This window comes from Carassius gibelio, chromosome B12 (assembly GCF_023724105.1).
Source record: "Carassius gibelio isolate Cgi1373 ecotype wild population from Czech Republic chromosome B12, carGib1.2-hapl.c, whole genome shotgun sequence".
In the NCBI taxonomy this organism is placed as follows: Eukaryota; Metazoa; Chordata; class Actinopteri; order Cypriniformes; family Cyprinidae; genus Carassius; species Carassius gibelio.
Window position 1 is genome coordinate 8,028,992 of NC_068407.1, and position 19,057 is coordinate 8,048,048.

The 19,057-nt window shown below is 38.8% G+C and overlaps 2 protein-coding genes across 4 annotated transcripts in view; one reads left to right on the forward strand and one right to left on the reverse strand.

The window, feature by feature from the left end:
* Window positions 1-19,057, reverse strand: part of afap1l2 (actin filament associated protein 1-like 2) — a 35,129-nt gene that overhangs the window by 6,500 nt on the left and 9,572 nt on the right. For 2 of the 3 annotated variants that reach the window (XM_052571009.1, XM_052571008.1), the window contains exons 2-9: window positions 15,595-15,723; window positions 11,614-11,685; window positions 8,783-8,862; window positions 2,914-3,025; window positions 1,240-1,445; window positions 418-597; window positions 250-327; window positions 90-174 (exon numbers count right to left, since the gene is read on the reverse strand). In XM_052571009.1, coding sequence (XP_052426969.1) covers window positions 90-174; window positions 250-327; window positions 418-597; window positions 1,240-1,445; window positions 2,914-3,025; window positions 8,783-8,862; window positions 11,614-11,685; window positions 15,595-15,723 — 942 coding nt within the window. Of the gene's footprint in view, window positions 1-89; window positions 175-249; window positions 328-417; window positions 598-1,239; window positions 1,446-2,913; window positions 3,026-3,625; window positions 4,717-8,782; window positions 8,863-11,613; window positions 11,686-15,594; window positions 15,724-19,057 lie in introns of those variants that run through there. The other variant, XM_052571010.1, reaches the window with a different exon arrangement.
* Window positions 5,116-7,190, forward strand: LOC127969205 (kelch repeat and BTB domain-containing protein 13). The gene is given in 1 exon segment (XM_052571012.1): window positions 5,116-7,190. A coding segment is annotated over 1 exon segment (1,497 nt). The 5' UTR covers window positions 5,116-5,376; the 3' UTR covers window positions 6,874-7,190.

Here is a 19,057-nt window from a genome sequence, read left to right on the forward strand (position 1 = left end):
GATAAGCATCTACAGCTCTATTTAGACAACTTCCAGTGTAGTCACGCAAACAGACACCTAAAAGAATAGCTGCAATGGTCCACTCTTACCATCTCTGTTCTCCAGGTTCTCTGTGTGACTGTCTGTGCTGCTCCCACTCTCAGATGCCACTGAATGTCTCTCGCTTTGCTCACCCTGCCAGAAAGGGAAGAACCTTTAAGCTTTCATCCAAAAATCAATCAGAGAATAAACCAACCCAATCTATCATACCTTTGTACAGATGAGTGTTGGAGAGTCAGTAACATCAGCAGATCCTGCAGTATTCTTCGGACTAATTTCTTGAATAACCTTGAATAAAGATGAAAGGCTATAAACAATGCCCGCACAGACAGAACACTGATTATTCATCTACATGGGCCAGATCCCATTGGCCCTCACCTTTAGCCATTGTTCAGCCTGCTCTTTGCTCTGCAGTCCCAGGACGATGGCTTCTCCACCCAGTGGGGTTATTTTTAGCTTGTGCTCTTTTCTCTTAGTCTGTTTCTCTTTGTGAACAACACTGCAGCCCAGCAGACTGATATCCAGCAGTGGAGTCTGATCCTTTGAGCTTTTGTAGCACTGAACACAGTAGCATTAAAAAAAAATCAGACACTGACTTTTTTTTTTATTAAATATCATCTTAATAGAGCTTTATTCAAAATTGTGGATATTCCACTAATGCTAGTAAATGTCAACATAAAAGTTTTTGTTGCAAAAACAGATCATGATGCTATTTAGCAATGCCAAGGTCATGGGTGCGATTCCAAATGATTACATGAACTTATGAAAAGTATTGCTTCAATGCCGTTATGCATCAAGCAAATGCGTAAATGTAAATGTTATATGCAAAATGGTTGCATCCCATTTTTATTCTCTAATGAGAAATTCTTGAGGAGTTTTATGGGTGGATATCGGTTTTTTTTTCACTGAAAATTGGCTGAATCTTGAAAAGTTCCATGAAAGAGGTAGATGAAGGGGAGAGCTTTTTCGAGGTCTTTAAGAGATCTTGGTGACACCATCCAAATAAAGTCATTTTAGGGGTGGCGCAAGTTTTTACATTTTGATTTAAGATGACAAAAAGACAAACTTCTATTAAAAACATACATTTAAGTAAATAATGACTTCTAGTATTAGTAATACATTCTGTGCAAACATTCATTATCATAGATGAGCTATGGGTGGGAAATGGGTGTCACTGACATAAGCAATGATGTCACATACCAAGAGACGATGTTCACGAATGACACACAGCTGTTTGGCCCACTGGCCGAGCCACTTCTTCCTCCAGAGGAAGGCACAGATGCGTGCATCTTTCATTAGCTCGATGGATGCCTCAGGAGACGGCCACTGGTGCTGCGCAGTGGACTTACCCTTCGTCACTTCTTCCTCATCATAGGACTCGTATGAACTGCTCACCGGTTCTGTATCTTTTGTAAATGCAAAAAATGAGAAATATGTTTGGTCTGATTGTTCATTGCCAGTGCACTTGGATAAAAGAAAGTAAACATCCCCTACAAAAAAGCCCACAAATTCTGTTGAATTTAGCATTGCATGATAGAATAATAAGTCAAAAATGTCCTGTGTGATTTTCTTCTGAGGAAAACAAAAAGAACGAGATGAGGATTATTATATTAGAACATGATGGGGGGAATGATTGTTTTTTAATTGGTTTGTCTAGATAGTTTAGTGCAGATAAAGGTATTTCTGAGAGCTTGGGGGCACAGAGAATAAGAGTACATCATGAATAAGCAAGCAAACACATGCAAAGTCAGCAGCCTTATGTTTGGATGCATTAAACAAGTTTTTCTCGGAGCTGTGCACTTCACTGTAGCCTATAAAGTTAGTACTGCTTGATGTTTTCTCTCTTGATGTACACTGAGAGAAACAGAGATAGATACCCCGAGTGATCACAGCATAGACCACACTGTTTGAAGCTTCTATACGCTCCCTGACCCCCGTGATGATGGCAAAGCACCCAAAATCTATAGAAACACAGGAGGACAATAAAAGGGGAAATGCAATAAGGGAGGAAGAGAAAAAAAGATCAGGTGAGAAGCTGTAGATTGTGAAACCTTATGTGGCTTACATGTCACATGTAAGAAACAGGAAGAGTAAATGAGCGTGGTTGATTCATGAGAAATGTTCATTAGTACTGCAATAATGATATTTTGGGGCTGCACTAATTATTTGTGTCTTGTGGTTTTTATGCAACCAGCAACATCACTGCTTGTATTATTTAAGGGTTTCATCATGGTTAAAACGTATCAAACTAGAAGTTCACTTCACAAATCCTAAACCATGGGGTTTGGCTTGATTTCAAGTGCCGAAACACGTGCCGAAACATCAGATTTTGGCCATGCACAGCCCTTGTGTGTTGATATTCCACAGCACAGCTGCATGCTAATGCCTCTGTATCCTTTGACCAAGAAGAGACGTCATCTGCTGAAGAATATTGTAAATGATTGTCCCCTCGCTGGGCTGAACTTTGCAACCCCAGCCAAATGCCCTATCACTGTTGGCCCCATTTCCTGGGCTCACGGTCAATGTTCCATCACTGTGTGTCCAGAGCCAGAGAACCACTACCGTTGAACAAAGACCATCACTGTTTTCTGTCCTCCCTGCCTGCAGGCTTCTCTATATCACAGTAAAGCTGAAGACTACAGTGGGACGGAGCTAAAACAGGGCACTCAATGACCAAAGGTTCCCTCTCTTAAGATAGAAGTGAGAAGGACAATGTTTAGGGGAATAAAAAGTCACAAATCACTAACCTAATCTTTGGAAAAATCTTTTTTTTTAACCAGGTTATAAATGGCTTGAAATGAACGTCAAAGTAAAGATTAAACCATAGAAAATAATGTGTATTCAGGTTAACTTTGGACCCAATTTGAGACGTACCATTGATGCTAATGGGATCATAGGGTTGTGGATCTTCATAGTAACTTTCAGTCTCCAAACACGCAGGAGCAGGAGCTGGTGGAAGAGGAAACGGCTCCCTTCCCATGTTGCACTGAGATAAAAAGAATGAGAAAAAAAGAGAAAGATAATTCAAATTTGAGATAAAGAGAGAAGGAGATAATATTATGTCAGCATACCCATTATTTAATTGAATTATTGTGCCACTTTTATGTTTTTCCTATTTAAAAAAAATGCTGTTACGTTGGATTCTGGTCTCCTGAATGTGATTTTATTAAATAAATATAATTTAAAATTTTAATTCAATTAAAGAGTAAATAAAAAAGTAAGCCGGCATAGGGACCAACTCTCACTTTTTACTAGTTTGGTTATTAGCATGCCTATTATTAACATACAGTCTGCTTATTAGTACTTATAAAGCACATATTCCTCATAGTCTACATCACTAATCCTACTAAATACCTAAACCTAACAATACCTAAACCTAAACCTAGCAAATTAGGAGTTTATTGAGGCAAAAGTTGTAGTTAAGGAATGTTAATGGCAAAAATTGGACATGAAATAAAGTGTGACCAAAAAGTGTTATTTAATGTAAAATTAGAATAAAAGATCAGGAACATCTCTTACACACTCCCATGTAATGAATCAAATAGAGGGACTCTCAAGAGATTAGCATAACTAGTCGTTTTTGCACCTGTCTTTCATGTGGGCTTTTCTTTCTTGACCGAAGGGGGATTCTTCCTCGAAACTGATCTCTCTCTCTGTCTCTGACCTCAACCCTGCTCAGCTAGAAAAGGAATTCCACACGTGTTTGCCTGCGGGAGTAATGGTTTTAAAAGGGTGTGGAGCTAGCGATGAGGTTTCCCAAATCAGCCGGTTCATAACATTACTAAATTCCCCACTGATACCCACAATGCATTGACAGCCTCTGGGCAAATTGAACACTGATCTTCTCCTTATGACACACAAAACACACTGACACACACAGGGCTGATTAGGGCTAGCGGTAGCTTGTGAACCATAAAGCTGAATGATGACAAGAGGTTACAGACAGACGGCTGGGAAAATCTCCTCTTGCTTGCATTATACTTTATACTAAGTGGCTGGATTGAATCCTCCTGTTTGACATGACGTGCTTGTGCTTCTCGAAAGCAGAAGTGAGGCAAACAGACAGGCTAAGTGATGGCAAGGCATGTATATAAACAACTGGATATCAAGGACACAGGAAGTTGAATGCAAAAGCTTGCTAGAGGCTCTGCTTCAATAAGTAATGCAGAATCAAAGAATCGAGAGTCAAAGCGTTATGTGATCTCAAATGTAAAGGGACCAGCAAAATATATTAGGGTTTTTGTGGGAAAATAAGAGCAGTCCAAAGAGAAGGAACGTGTCGATTGAACTGTGTAGAAAGTATTGTTTTTCTCACATCAACCCCAACTCACAACCCCCACATTTTTCGCTTCATCCCGCCCTCGCTCTTCTGACACTCAACATAAAATCTCTGAAACAGAAAACAGTGTGCTGAGTCCTCAGGCATCTGATAATGATTAATAAGAAAGTGAAGGCATTTCAGGGAAGGATACAACTCTGTATCACTTCTTCTCCGTCCACTGCTGAAGGTCAAGACCATGTCCACATCCCAGAATCACATGACAAAAGAGATATCATTTTATATGCTGTTAATTGGATATAAAACATCACTGTGAGTAAAAGACAAATCCTAAACCCTTATTACTGTATGTCGAGACTGAACTCCACCCAAGGCTTGTTTTCATAATCTAATCCACAAATCACACCATAGTCTCCTTAAAAAGAAAAAAAAAGAGTAAAGAAAAAAATGCAGTCTACAGTATATAGGAAAAATTTCAAGAGTAAGACATAAATAATGATAAAGCACCAGTCTTTGGGACAAAAAGCAAAAAAATGCAAGTGGGCAAGAGACCAAAAGAACACCCAGAACATGGAAAATCCCCCCGTTCCCATGCCAAAAATCCAGTGAAGAAAAAAATGGAGCTCACCAGGGCCAAAACACTTCTGAGGTAGAGAGGGTACTGAAGGAAAATAATCTCTTTAGTCTTATTAAAAACAGGAGTGGCTTTCTGAACTACTGTCATCACTTCATCTATGGGTTTATGTCTTTATTAAAAATCGTTATGAGTCAGCTATAGAAAAAAATAACAATTAACTCCATTGATTCAGAATTACATCGGAATTTATTTGTAGCATTAGTGCTGATCATTTATGACTACTATTTTGAAGTCTGTGGCTATGCTATGCTATTTTAGTGTGTTGCTATTTTCAGTCCAGCAAGTAGCTGTGAGACTGCAGCGTGTGCAGACTTCTGTTTACAAGTCAAATCCAAACAGAAACACTAACTGACTTGAAGTCAGTAACTTTTTAGTTCATGAACAGAGTAATCTGGGTACGAACAGGCAGGAGAGAGGTGTTATGGGGCCCCCTTGCAATTTGGGTCAAAGCAGGGACGCAAGTGAAGAACACGTAGAAGAATCCACTGGGATTCTGAGAGTACGGGTTGAAGAGAGCGTTTTCACCGTAGACAGGGCCGTCCTGGGGCAGAACTGTGAGTATTTCCGTGCTCTCTTCCGCTCTGGGATGAAGGACAGTCAGCTGAACGAGTTCCACCTGCAGGGAGGCTTGAAAGCCAGGGGTTTCCTCATCGCCATGGCAGTTTCCAGGGGTGAGTGCCCTACTATAGGAGACCCAGACGAGATTGTGGAGGCTGCCAAGTGTGCGGCCTTCCTCCAAGTCGACGTCCTGGTCCAACACTTAATAGACCTTCTAGATACCGACAACTGCATTCTCTTGTACCACACAGCAGCGGTGTACGGCTTGTGGAGGTTGTTTCACAGCGCTGCAGTGTTCATTCGTGATGCTTATAGTGACGTGCAAGATGCTCTCGACGCACTTCCAGAAGAGCTGATCTGCTACGTTGAGTCGCTTTCACCAGCATAGTTTGTCGCTCTAGGGACTCATTCGCCATTCATGAAGATTCTGCAGGACTGCTACAGGACGGTGTTTTACCTCGATGAGAAACCGGGTGCTTGGAAATATCTGACTGATCTACCAACAGACGCCAGCACCTCTATGGCCGGGGTGGCTGTTGTGGAGAACCGACTGTATATCGTTGGAGGAGTGCGAGGAGTTAGTAAGGAGACTGTAGATCTGAGCTTCTGTTATGACACAGATTCCAACACTTGGGATGCGTTTGATGGTCCCCAGCAGTCTAGGTATAACTTTACCCTGGTGGGTCACAACGGACATTTGTACGCCATCGGAGGTGAATTTGACAAAAGGATCATGTCCTCGGTAGAAGTGTGTGATGTTTCTACGGGCGCATGGACATTCTGCAAGCACGCACCTCGTTCGGTGGCTGCGGCGGCTAGTGCTGTTGCTAGGCGAAGGATATTTGTGTGTTTCTGGAAGCCACCGGATACTACGGATATTTATGAATACGCACCTAAAAATGACAAATGGACACTGGTCACCACTATGGTGAAGCCTCAGAGTTACGGGCACTGCATGGTGGCTCATGGCGACAACCTGTATGTCATGAGGAACGGCCCCTGTGATGACTTCCTGCGCTGCCTCATGGACTGCTACAACATCACTACGGGTCAATGGATGGCCATGCCAGGACACTACGTCAATAGCAGGGGCGCCCTCTTCACGGCTATGGTGAGGGCGGACTCTGCATTCACCGTCAACCGCAATTTAACCCTGGAATATGTAATTTGCGGTGACAAGTGGAAGCCTCGTAGACAGATGACGGGTTTTCCAAAAATTGGCTCGCTTTGGACTTGCTTACTCAGACTGCCTAAGAGCACAGATGCACAGCAGGAACGCGAAGCAGAGGAAGCCCTGGAGATGGACGCAAATGTGGAATTTGTGGAAGAGGATTCAGTAGAGGCTAATTATCCACCTTAGGGATTGCAGATCAATCTATTTCATTTGCACTCATAATTAAAGGAACAGTATATTTCTTTCTTCGGTTGAAGACAAAATAAATAGATTTATAAATAGATAAATAGAAAATGCACAGTACAGTGTTTCCAATATTCTTCAAAATATCTCAGTTTGTGTAAAAAAAAAAAAGTCATACAGGTTTAGAGCAACACACGAATCTCCCTTTCAATTATTTAAACGCACAAATGCATCTAATGTTCTAAACCGTAAATGAAAGCAACTGTCTGTGTGCATACTGTCGACGGCAACTGAGAGTCTAATAAATAAATAAATGTGAACATGCCTAACGTTTCTTGTTCCCACACTTACAGTATGCACACGCACAAGTGTCTCTAACGGCGGTTCTCCAGCTTCTATAAACAGCTCCCCGATCGCTTGTGCAGCTGCTGTTAATCAGCCCCAGCACCCCGCAGATGGGTCTGAAGTTCAAAGGCGTTCACTGGAGACCTCTAATACTCTCCATCCTCCTGTCTGTCTGTCTGTCTGTCTGTATGCCTGAACGACTGCAGACTCCCACAGCACACAGACTCCACCCTTATGCTTCCTTGCTGGAATTTCTATCACTTGATTGAAATGAGTATGTATCTTGAGTATCTTTTAGGAGAATTATGGTTTCTAATCAAGGCAGGATTCATAATCGACTAGTTACTTGGCTACTTTGTGGCTTATAAACAAAAACACAGCTATTTTCCGAGCGTGAGAAATAGGTACATAACAAATACAGTATGCGGTCAAAATGGAAATAAACAGCAGATAATAAATGACAGCAGGACCACAGTGTCTTGCATTGTAGATAGTGAGATTGAAAGGCAGATATAGCTAAATAAAAATAGATACATACTGTAGCTATATTTTTATGCATATTGATTATATTCACCACAATATCTTTTTACTCTGTTATGGCTTATTTTAATCAAACTGCAATTAAATAGAATCAAAATAGTTAATGTTTATGTAAAATAAAGTACAAATAATAATGCTATGTTATTCACATAAAAAATAACATAATAATAATAATAATAATATAGAAGTGTAATATTTTTAATTATGTACCTTTACATGAACCAATAAAAGAAATATTTAGCGACATATATTTAACTTAAATATTTTAATACATGAGAAAAATGCTACGTCCGGACTTCCGTGAACATTTGCTACTGATGATGTGAACAAATCATTGATTCTTGAATTACTACATCACAGATTACTCAATCACTGAATATTTGAGTTATGAATCAATTAATTGAAAAGCACTAAAAAGTGTGTTAAAACCATTATGATATGCACAGAAAATTACTGCAAATATAGCTTGACTATTTAATATATATGGTATTGCCCAACCCTAATAGTAGATTAAACAGAGTTGCATTTGTGAAGGCGAAAGTTTCTTTTAAAAGTAATGCATTACAATATTGTGTAACTTCATTAAATAAAACTAATTGTGTTACTTGGTTAATTTTTTTGGAAAGTAACTTGGTATGTTACCATTGTGTTACTTTTTGTCAACTGGGCTGGGCTTGCTAATTTGTTTTTTAACAAAGCTGTTTTTTTTTCATGGCATTGGCAACCGTAAGTGCCTCTGTGCCTCTGCACCTCACTCCCATGTTTTCTCAACACAGGGTCAGGAGATATGTCAGTCAATGATAGGAAAACAAAGCAACTTGCATTAACCACTTGGAAAAGTAAATCAGATATTATGTTGTAAATGTAATCTACATAATCTGATTACATAATTTGCATTACTTGTTATGCATTACCCAACACTGGTGTCATACTAGCATTTCAAAACAAACATTGTGTGAATATAATCTTTTTGCATCTTTGTCATTCTGTAAATAATGTTTAAATGAATTTGGAATGAGTCACTTACTGGTCTGGGAGGTGGAGGCTCTGGTGGGTTCTTCATAGAGATGTGTTTACCTGGTACTCCATTGGCTTCTGGTCTGTAGTCTGAGGAGCATATTGATTTTCACACAAAAACAAAAGTGGCTGTTAATGAATAGATTGAAGACTTCTCAAAGGATTCATCAAGTGCAGCGATAGGAAGCATTGAATAACTGTGCTTGCAAGCAACAAGTAAACATATTAATTCTGTTGTTCATCTACCACTGTTTGCATATGCTAGTGGCTCAGCTCTGGTAACATTGCATAGCCTGCGACAGTCTTTTGTAGCTGATGGCCATATTCAGTGGCTTCCCAACAGACATTCCTTCAACTTCCTTTCCAAGCAGTAACATCTGGGTTGCCGTAGGAACGCAAGGCGAATACCAAACCCGCACAGCAAGGGCTAAGAGTCACCAAAGAGTCAAGACACCATAAAGTGCTGCTTTTCACTTAAGTTCCATTTATCCACACCACTTACAGTGGTGGCCAAAACTATTAGAACACTGGTATTTTCACCATCTAAAAATGGTTTTAAAATCAGTTATTTCTTTTTGCTTTTGCTGTAATGTGTCAGGAAATGACATGAAGAAACAGAACAAACTGAGACAGACTAAATCCAGAAGAACTTTGGCAAATTCTGCAAGATGCTTCAAGAGACCTATCTGTAAAGCTACCTGAAAAACTAGTGAAAATGCTGCTTTAAAAACAAAGGATGGTCACACCAAATGTTAATTTAATTAATAGAAGTTTATTGAAAATCTATTTATGACATTATTTTTAACAGCACCCTCATTTTCCAGCATTTTTACACAAGTGCCTAAACTTAGGTAGGTTTCTTGAAGCATCTTGCAGACTTTGCAACAGTTCTCCTGGATTTAGTCTCTCTCAGAACTGGCTCCTTGTGCAAACAAAAATCTCACTGGATTATTACAAGTAATGGCAAAATCAATGTTTGGACATGGGAACAGATATTTCCTACTGACACAATACAGCAAAATACAGAAATAACTGACTTGAAACCATTTTTAGCTTGTGAAAATACTAGTGCTCTAATAATTTTGGCCACCGCTGTACATTTCTCTGTTGGTTTACGTGAGTTATTGCATGTTGTGTTACATAAGTCACTCATCGCACTTGATTTTTATCATTGATTTATCAGATACAAGTTAACACACGGTTGGGGAAATTTTCACATATGGGCAGGAAATTATGAAATCATTGTGCTGGAAATAAATTATAAATTAAAAGGCATTATACTGAACTTCAAAGTGTTGTTCTGTTGATAAGCTTTTTTATTTAAAAGTTTATTCAAATGATGCCATTTGTGAATTTGATCAAAGAACGCCACCACAGTTTAGTCATGCATGTATCTTTTTGGCAAAGACGACTGCGATGTGAATGTTAAGTCTGGTTTTATTGTTACACTCATTCTTCAGTGAAATCTAAACAAAGCAGCTTGGCCTCAGATGGGGGTCTGGCAGAGAGAGAGAGAGCAAGAGGACAGAAGTTACTGAGAAACAGACAGGAAATGGTGAAGACGGGGGGAGGGGGGCTAAACACTTCAGCCATAACCCAATCACCCCCTAAACATGACACACATTCACAGCGGTGCTGTCAAACAACAAGATCAACAACCGTTATATATAGTGTTCCTGTAGCTCAATTGGTAGAGCATTGCGCTATCAAGGTTGGGGGTTTGATTACCTGGGAACACATGATAGGTAAAAACTGATAGCCTGAATGCACTGTAAGTCGCTTCGGATAAAAGCATCTACCAAATGCATAAATTTAATTTAATTTAAATTTATATGTGACAGGCAGTGCTTTAAGTGGGCCGGTACGCACCGGTACTCAGTACCGCCACTTCCAAATATAGCTCTTGAGCGTACCGCCACCTTTCCGTGCGCCCAGAACGTGCTTTTAGCGTACCGGTACGCTCATTTGGACATCTGTTTTAATAGAGGTTTTAATCTTTTGCCTGCGCTGCCGGTTTTAAGAGCGCCCTTCACAATGCAAGCTTCCTAATTCGTCCCACCGAGAGCAAAATCTTGAGTAGTTATTGTCTGATAAACATTAAAAACTGTCTGCGGAGGTTGAGTCGTCCTGCAACCAGCCCCCGCCGGATGCTCATTGGCTGCAGCATCTTTTTTCTAAGTACCAAAAAAAATACCGTAGGCGGCTAGGCACGAATTTAGATATTCATTTATCTAATTAATCTATATGCACAAAGACAATACGACCTTTTTGTCCCCTTTTTGTTTTAAAGCTTGATGAAGAGAGCGCAAGTTGCTGCAGCTGCGAGGAGGACAGTGATGCACGCGTACAGGAGTGATTGACAGTTCGCGGCACTGTGTACAAAAAATACTCCGCTACACAATTATTTCGTTATTTTTGTTTAAGCTTATTAGCGTCGTTAGCGTTACAGAAAGGTCTGATTTACGCACTGTTACAACAGTAATTATTATAAATATATTTTTTACAATGACATTTCAGTTCATGATTTTAATGATGTTGTTTCTTGTGGCAGACTAAAAAGTAATGACAGACGGTTGATCTTTGAATAAAAATGTGTTTAGTTAAGGTTTGAATTTGAAATCTTTTATTATCTTTTATTATTGGCTACGAAGTCTAATATCAGTAAATAGTCCCTTACCCCCCCCCCCCCCCCCCCATCCCCCTATACATACATATATATATATATATAGGCTATAATAGAGTACCGGCACCTCTTTTGGGCCACTTAAAGCACTGGTGACAGGCATCCTCACACCTGCAAAAGTTGCTGAAGGTAAATTAAGGTGAAGATTATAGACTCACCTCTGTCTGTTTTGTCTTGGTTTTGACATGTGACGATGACCTTGTTCATGTAGATGTATTCTTCATCTCCTCCTGCAAAATAACCATCATTAAAAGACTGGATTACAGATTACAGATCTGAATCCTGTTTTCAGTTGTGTTTACAGCTGAATCTTGTTAAAAGCTTTCTCACATGATTCCACAATTGTAGGTTTTTGCCATAGGAGCCCCAAAATTATGTGGACACTTAATTTAAATTTGCCAAAAAATCAATAAAAGGTCAAATTATTCATGATATTATTCATCATTAAATAAAAAGAATTAGATATCACAGCATTATAATGTACTTTATGAAAGATTACATTTAGCACTTTAATTTTTCATTAATTATATGTGTTTTTAAAAACCAGCTTTAAGTGAGCATCAGATGATGACAAAGGTCAAATATTTTAATGCATGCTCAATTAAACATCCAATATCAACCATTACCTTTATACGGTATGTGATACCTATATATCAAGCATCTCTACAAAATATCAAACTAAGGGGTATTTATTTTACAGAAAAAAAGCCCACACAAGTAAAATCTTTCATTTAAAACATGTTTGTCTACGTTTTAATTGCTAAAACATAAATATTGTCTGAATTCAAGGTAAAAAGAATTTGGACATTTTATGGTTGGTCAAACATTAGTGGGACATGTTTATAGTTGATGTGATGATCTACACCTGTGGTTACTCTGCTAGGACACCTGTGTATATTTGAGGAACTTATTTAATTGCCTATTTATTCAATAAATTCAATGGGATAGTTTCCTCAGAAATGAAAATTACCCCATTATTTACTAACTCTCAACCCATCCTATAGGTGTATGACTTTCTTCTTTTAGATGAATACAGTTGGAGTTATATTAAAAACTGTCCTGGATCTTCCAAGCTTTATAATGGCAGTGATTGCGGATTGAGATTCAATATTCCAGTAGAAGTTCAATAAAGTGCATCCATCCATCATAAAAAGTGCTCCACATGGCTCCCGGGTATCCATATTTAAAACTTTATAAACTGTAATCTCCTGCTTCTGCTAACTGTCATACGTGCATTCCCAAGAGAATGGCGTTCAATCTCAATTCGCTTCAGAAGGCCTTTATTAACCCCCTGAAGCCGTGAGAAGCACTTTTTATGATGAATGGATGCACTTTTTTTTTGGACTATTGAATCTCTGTCCCAGTTCACTGCTATTATTGGAAGAGTTGGGACTTTTTTTGTAATATAACTCCAATTATATTCGTGTGAAAGAAGAATGTCATATACACCTAGAATGGCTTGAGGGTGATTTTTTTTTTTTGGCCTAATTGTCCAAATACTTTCGGGGTCACTGTGAACCTTGCCTGGAACTTTTAGGACTTTGACTTTTCCTCCCCTCATCTCATATTTAAAACTTTTTTCAGATTCTAGACCCTTTTATCTCTCACTCATTTTACTGAACATGTAATAGATTTCTGCTGTAGAGAAGAACAGTGAGAGTTTTGTGCTAAATTTCTCTTGTGTAAGGGTCCAAAGGCATCTCCAGGCCCCCTCTTTCTATACACATCAAAGACAGGCCAGTGGGAGACATGAGAGGTCATATTCTATCAAAATAAAAGTGCTGATTTAGTCCTAGCCTGTAGGATACGGTTTTATAGAAATTGCTTGGCAACAGACAAAATTTTAGGGTGTTTTTTGGATCTTCAAAATAATTCAGAAACACTAAATTAAGCGTCTTTGGGGACCAGATATTATCATGGGAGAAAAAATGAACATGACAGTCCATAGGTAACACAGCTTTAATGCATTTTTTGGGGGGGAAATAAAATCCTGTGATGAAGCCAAAAAATGTTTTGATGGTACAGTGAAAACAGATTGGGATTTGGAGGATGGAAATGAAAGCTATTTATAAGCTGCTACTAAAAGGAAGTGAGTGTCCCTAGAGGATAAAAACAGCCTTGGAAAATGATACCGTTAGGAGCCAGGGGAGGAAGTGCACAAGCCCAAGACCAGAACATGAAAAACCTACAGCCAAGCTTGTGTGAAGAAAGAAGCACATGCACGGACCAAAATTACGGGCTCCTTAATAAGACAGAACAGAGCAGATTCTCTAAACAACACAGCGGCTATAAATGTACACACAACTGTTGGTCTTTGGGAGGACATTTGTTGGACCTTTTGCTACTTTCTATTTGTACCAGTAGAGTGCCTCTACATGAGCAGCACAAAACAAGGTCTGTCATATAATTGTGTTGACCATTGATTACATTAAGCTTACATTTTTAAGGTGGTAAACCTGACTTAACAATACAAAAAATTAAAAAAAGTTTTGGATACCCCAAATCAGAAGGAAATCAGCCAACTAAGCTGAAATAATCTTAATGTAAAGTACTGTTGAACGTCTGGGGTAAGTAAGATTTTTAAAATAAAAAAAATACTTTCATTTAGTAAGGATGAAGGATGATTTAACCTTAAAGGGGGGTGAAATGCTATTTCATGCATACTGAGTTTTTTACACTGTTAAAGAGTTGGATTCCCATGCTAAACATGGACAAAGTTTCAAAAATTAAGTTGTACGTTTGAAGGAGTATTTTTGTTCCCAAAATACTCCTTCCGGTTTGTCCCAAGTTTCAGAAAGTTTTTTTCGAGTATGGCTCTGTGTGACGTTAGATGGAGCGGAATTTCCTTATATGGGTCCTAGGGCACTTCTGCCGGAAGAGCGTGCGCTCCTGTATTAGCAGAGCAATGAGAGGCTGAGCACAGTCATCAGAGCGAGAGCGTCGCGAGATGTCACAAAAGAAGTGTGTTTTTGGTTGCCAGGGCAAGAAAACCCTGCACAGATTACCAAAAAAAAACAGCAATAAGGGACCAGTGGATGGAGTTTATTTTTACAGAGCATCAACGGAGTTGTGCAAGTGTTTGTGTTTGTTCCCTGCATTTCGAAGATGCTTGTTTTACAAACAAGGCCCAGTTTGACCAAGGATTTGCGTATCATTTATTTCTTAAGGATGATGCAATCCCAACGAAAAAGGGTCACGATCGTGTGTTGGAACCGCAGGCGGTGAGTAAAACTGCTTCAAATATATCTGCCTCCTTGTTAGTGCGTCCGCCTCCCATGCCGGAGACCCGGGTTCGAGCCCCGCTCGGAGTGAGTAGTTGCTGCTGCTGCTCTCGTTCAGTTTCAGCCTCTGGATCATAAATAAACGGCTGAATCTGAATGTAAGCCATGGTCTTTGGATGATGGTTTTTCCCTCACGGTAACCTCACAGTTTCCACATGCTCTCAACGCAAAAGCCTACTGGCGCTCGTGATTCTGTAGCTCCGCCCACAAGTCACACCTCCAGCCGGTCGTGTTTTTCCGGGAAAAATCGGTACAGACTATCTTTCTCTTATGAATATAATAAAACTAAAGACTTTTTGGAGTTATGAAGGATGCAGTACTACTCTATAGGTACTCAAGATTAACAGGATATTGAGTGAAAACGAGCATTTCACCCCCCCTTTAAAGGGACAGTAAAAGCATTTATAATGTTACCAAAGAATTCTATTAACATTCTTTAAAGAATCTGAAAAAAAACAATGATCACAGTTCCCAATAAAATATTAAGCAGTACAACACTGATGATAATGTTTTGTGAGCACCATATCAATATTAGAATAATTTCTAAAGAATCATGTGACTGTCGTAAAGGCTGTTTATTAAAATAGAAAATTGTTATTTAAAATGCAATAATATTTCACAATATTACTGTTTTTGCTGTATTTTTGATCAAATAAATGCATGCAAAAGACTGTACCAGTTTTACTGTATCAACCCCAAATTATTGAAAGGTTGTATAGTAAATAATTACTCAATTCATTAATTGTTAGCCCTTTTTGGTGGTCCTTGTTTCATGGACCACCAATGGTTTGTAGATTTGAGAAGCACTGTCTGGTAGAGAGTCAGATGGTTAGTGTAGACATGATGTTATTTATGTACCGTTGGAAGACGTGTACGACTGCAGCAGCTCCGTCAGAAGGCCCTTCTGCACTGTGGCATTTCCACTCAGCTTCTCTCCATCCAGGATCTTCAGGAACCTCTGCAGCTGGTCCAACAGCTGCTCCAGCACTGCACACAAACACACACACACACACACACACACACACACACACACACACAACGTACTGTGATTAGTAATAAAGAAAAGCATCAGTGCACTAGATCTCCTGCACTGCACTAAACTTTGATTTTGAGTGCAACGAAAAACCTCTCATGCTGATTACAAATTAGTCACAGTAAATATATAATAAAGCTTATACATGCTTCAAATTGTAAGTGGAGGATTATCTGCATTTTGGAAACATAAGTGAAGGTGTCAACAAAGTTTAAATTACCGAAGGGGACACTTGTTCCTGTGAAATCCACAGACTGTGCTTATCAAGAGCGAGCTACACTATGTGAGCTATATTAAGCACACGAAACCAAGTAGATTTTATAATAACCGTCCATTTCCTATTTATTAAAACTCTGTTGGATAATATCTGAATGTTATGTTAATTGTTGACGACATCCGTGCTATTTGGTCTTTTGTGTCTTTGTGAAAAGCTCGCAACAGGTTGAGGTCAAGAACACGTCATGGGTTGAATGGGGGAGGCTTGACACTCTACCCACACACCCTCCAGGGGCCAGCAGCAAACTGAGTGTCCCATTATGAAGGCAATACTTGGTTTGTGAATAGCATTGCCTTATAACAGAGCAGAGCAGAGGAGAGCAGAGCAGAACAGACCTTACCGGAAAAGCTCAAAAAAGGAAATGAAACCAAAAGTAAAGATTATCATGAGTGATTTACATCACATCAAAACTCCACATTAGGTTATAAAGCACTGCTGCGTGTTAAACAAACCACTAACTCCTCTTTGCCGCAATGCATTCCATTAAGTCATATCAAAATGTGCTATTTGTCTTCATTTTGTGGTATAAATTACAAATGAGTACTCACTTACTAACAGTCACTCTCCTGTTCATTTAAAAAAAAGCTGGTCATCATACTTAAAATGTCAACATGATCAAATATGACATGTAATGCTACAGTGTGTTGAGGATGAGAGATGAGAATTGTAGTGTCTCGTTTTTGAGCATGCACATGGATTATACAATGTTTAATAAATATACTCAGCATCTTCTAAAAGTGAAAGTTCTGGCCCCAGATGCCAACTGGGCATCAGAGCTAACACAGGAAGTACAAATAGCTATGATATGAAACATCTCACTGCCATCTCACTATTTATAAAATATCATATTTCACTCAATGCTTTGCTATACTGGAGTATAGTCAGAAATAAAGGGGTTTCAGGGCCTTTGATGTCAAAACACTTTAGTTGTGACTATGTTTGTGATGCAGCCTCTCTTACCTTACTGGTTAAATATAAACTTCTCTTATTTCTACTCTAGTGCATTGACCTATAAAACTACTTGACTCATGTTGATGTTTATTTCAGCCTTTACATATACGTTCCTCTTCCTGTGGAACCTTAGAGTTTTTGCCCTGGCTTTAAGAAAGGACAAGTGATGCAACAATAGATAACATCTGTCTTTTTTTCAGTAGCAGTGTCTCTACTCAGATGATCTGCTATTTAGACAATAGAAAGAGAAGAATGAATGTGATCAAATAATGAAATTAGTAACACTGCATTACTCATCGTGATGACAAATGCAGACTATCAGCTATCTCAAGCATGCACAATGAGCCGAATGACATTTATTTTAGGAAAATTGACTTGAAATTGCATGCAGTGACACTAGTTTCACAGCAGAGTGATATGTGACATCTACCAGCAATTTTCTAAATATTTTATAATTATTATACACGTTCATAAGCTTAATTAAGAGACCATAAATAGGAATATAAATACTTTTAACAATTTAATTTATCACAATAACTGCAAAACAGTTACTAAACAAAATAAATCGTTTGTCAACAACCATGAAAAAATTCATATATAAAGCTGCAAAACGACATCCATTTTTAGGTTTCCTACTTTGCATTCATAGTGAAACCAACATCATCTATCAAGACAAGTGTTATACATGCTGCTGCTGCTATTTTAATAACTGCCTATTATTACTAAGTCAATGGAAAATCAACATATCTGCAATTACTGTGAGAGTAAGGCATGCTTCAAGACATTTTAAGCGTTTAACACAATAGGAAGTCATAGTTTAGAAAGACAATATTTAATCAAACATTCCTGGCCGTCTCCTCTGAGGCAGATAACATCTATCCATCTCTGCATGCATAAATTACCCCTGAGAAGAACTCTTTCTGTATGAAAGATAAAATCACTTACAAAGACGCCAAACAAACAAACAAGCTCACATATCAGTACTCAATGTGCTTAATATATATGCTGATATTTATATTTAAACTTTGTGATGATTATGACATATCAAATTTGTTCCAAAGTAGATTGCATTACTATTTGTAGGAATCTGTTCTGTGCATAAAATGTGGTTGTAACACATACACATTGCGCGTAAACAGCAAATATTTACAAAAGAGTGTGTGGTTTTACTTAGCACCAACACCATGTTCACAAGAATTCACAACTTTCTTTGGTTTATCACCCACACAGGATGACCTTCAAACATGTTTTTCAAATGAACTTTGAATTTAGTAACATATAAAAATATATTTTGGGAGAATGTTCCAACTGTTTTTGACCATACACTGAAAGACAATGGGGTTTTAACACAACAGTGGACACCACTGACATTCATTGTTTGGAAAAACCAAAAACTTGTTATACATGTTTGGAGTTTGCAATGACATGAGGATGAGTACATTTAGTTTACTGAACTATCCCTTTAATAGTATCATGCATTCTCTTCCTATGATGCTCAGCTGAGCTTCTGTCCAAACATTTTCTCTGCCGTGTGTTTTCAGAGATTGACTTCGATGCCCTTCTCTGGAGGGACCATGGGAATGTGGAGTCAGCTGACTGTAGTTCAACAAGGGCCGAGTTTCCGTTGGTTAAAGTTTGGCCCCGAGTCCATTAAACACGGCAAACGGTGAGAATGAGCATCCACTGAAGCACTGAAACCGCTCACACTTCCTCCGAGTAATGAAACTTGGGTTTGACAGTGAAATGTTCGATTGTCTCCCACTTGACACTAACAAACTAAAAGTGCAGAGCATCATAAAATACATACAATTATCAACAAATTTCATTCTGATTCACTCTGACAAAGAAAGATCTCAGTGCTGACGGTACCTGTCTGGCTAACACTACAGCAGAGAGGGGAATTCTTTTGAAGTAAAAAAAAAACCCACTTCCTTCTTCTAGGACAAATAATGATTGCGAATAAAGGTGTTTGATGGTGTTTTGTAAACCAGGCACTATTCCTGGACTTTCAGATCGCAGCTAGACAAAGAAATTCTTTTTCCCGGCTGATACGGAGAGCA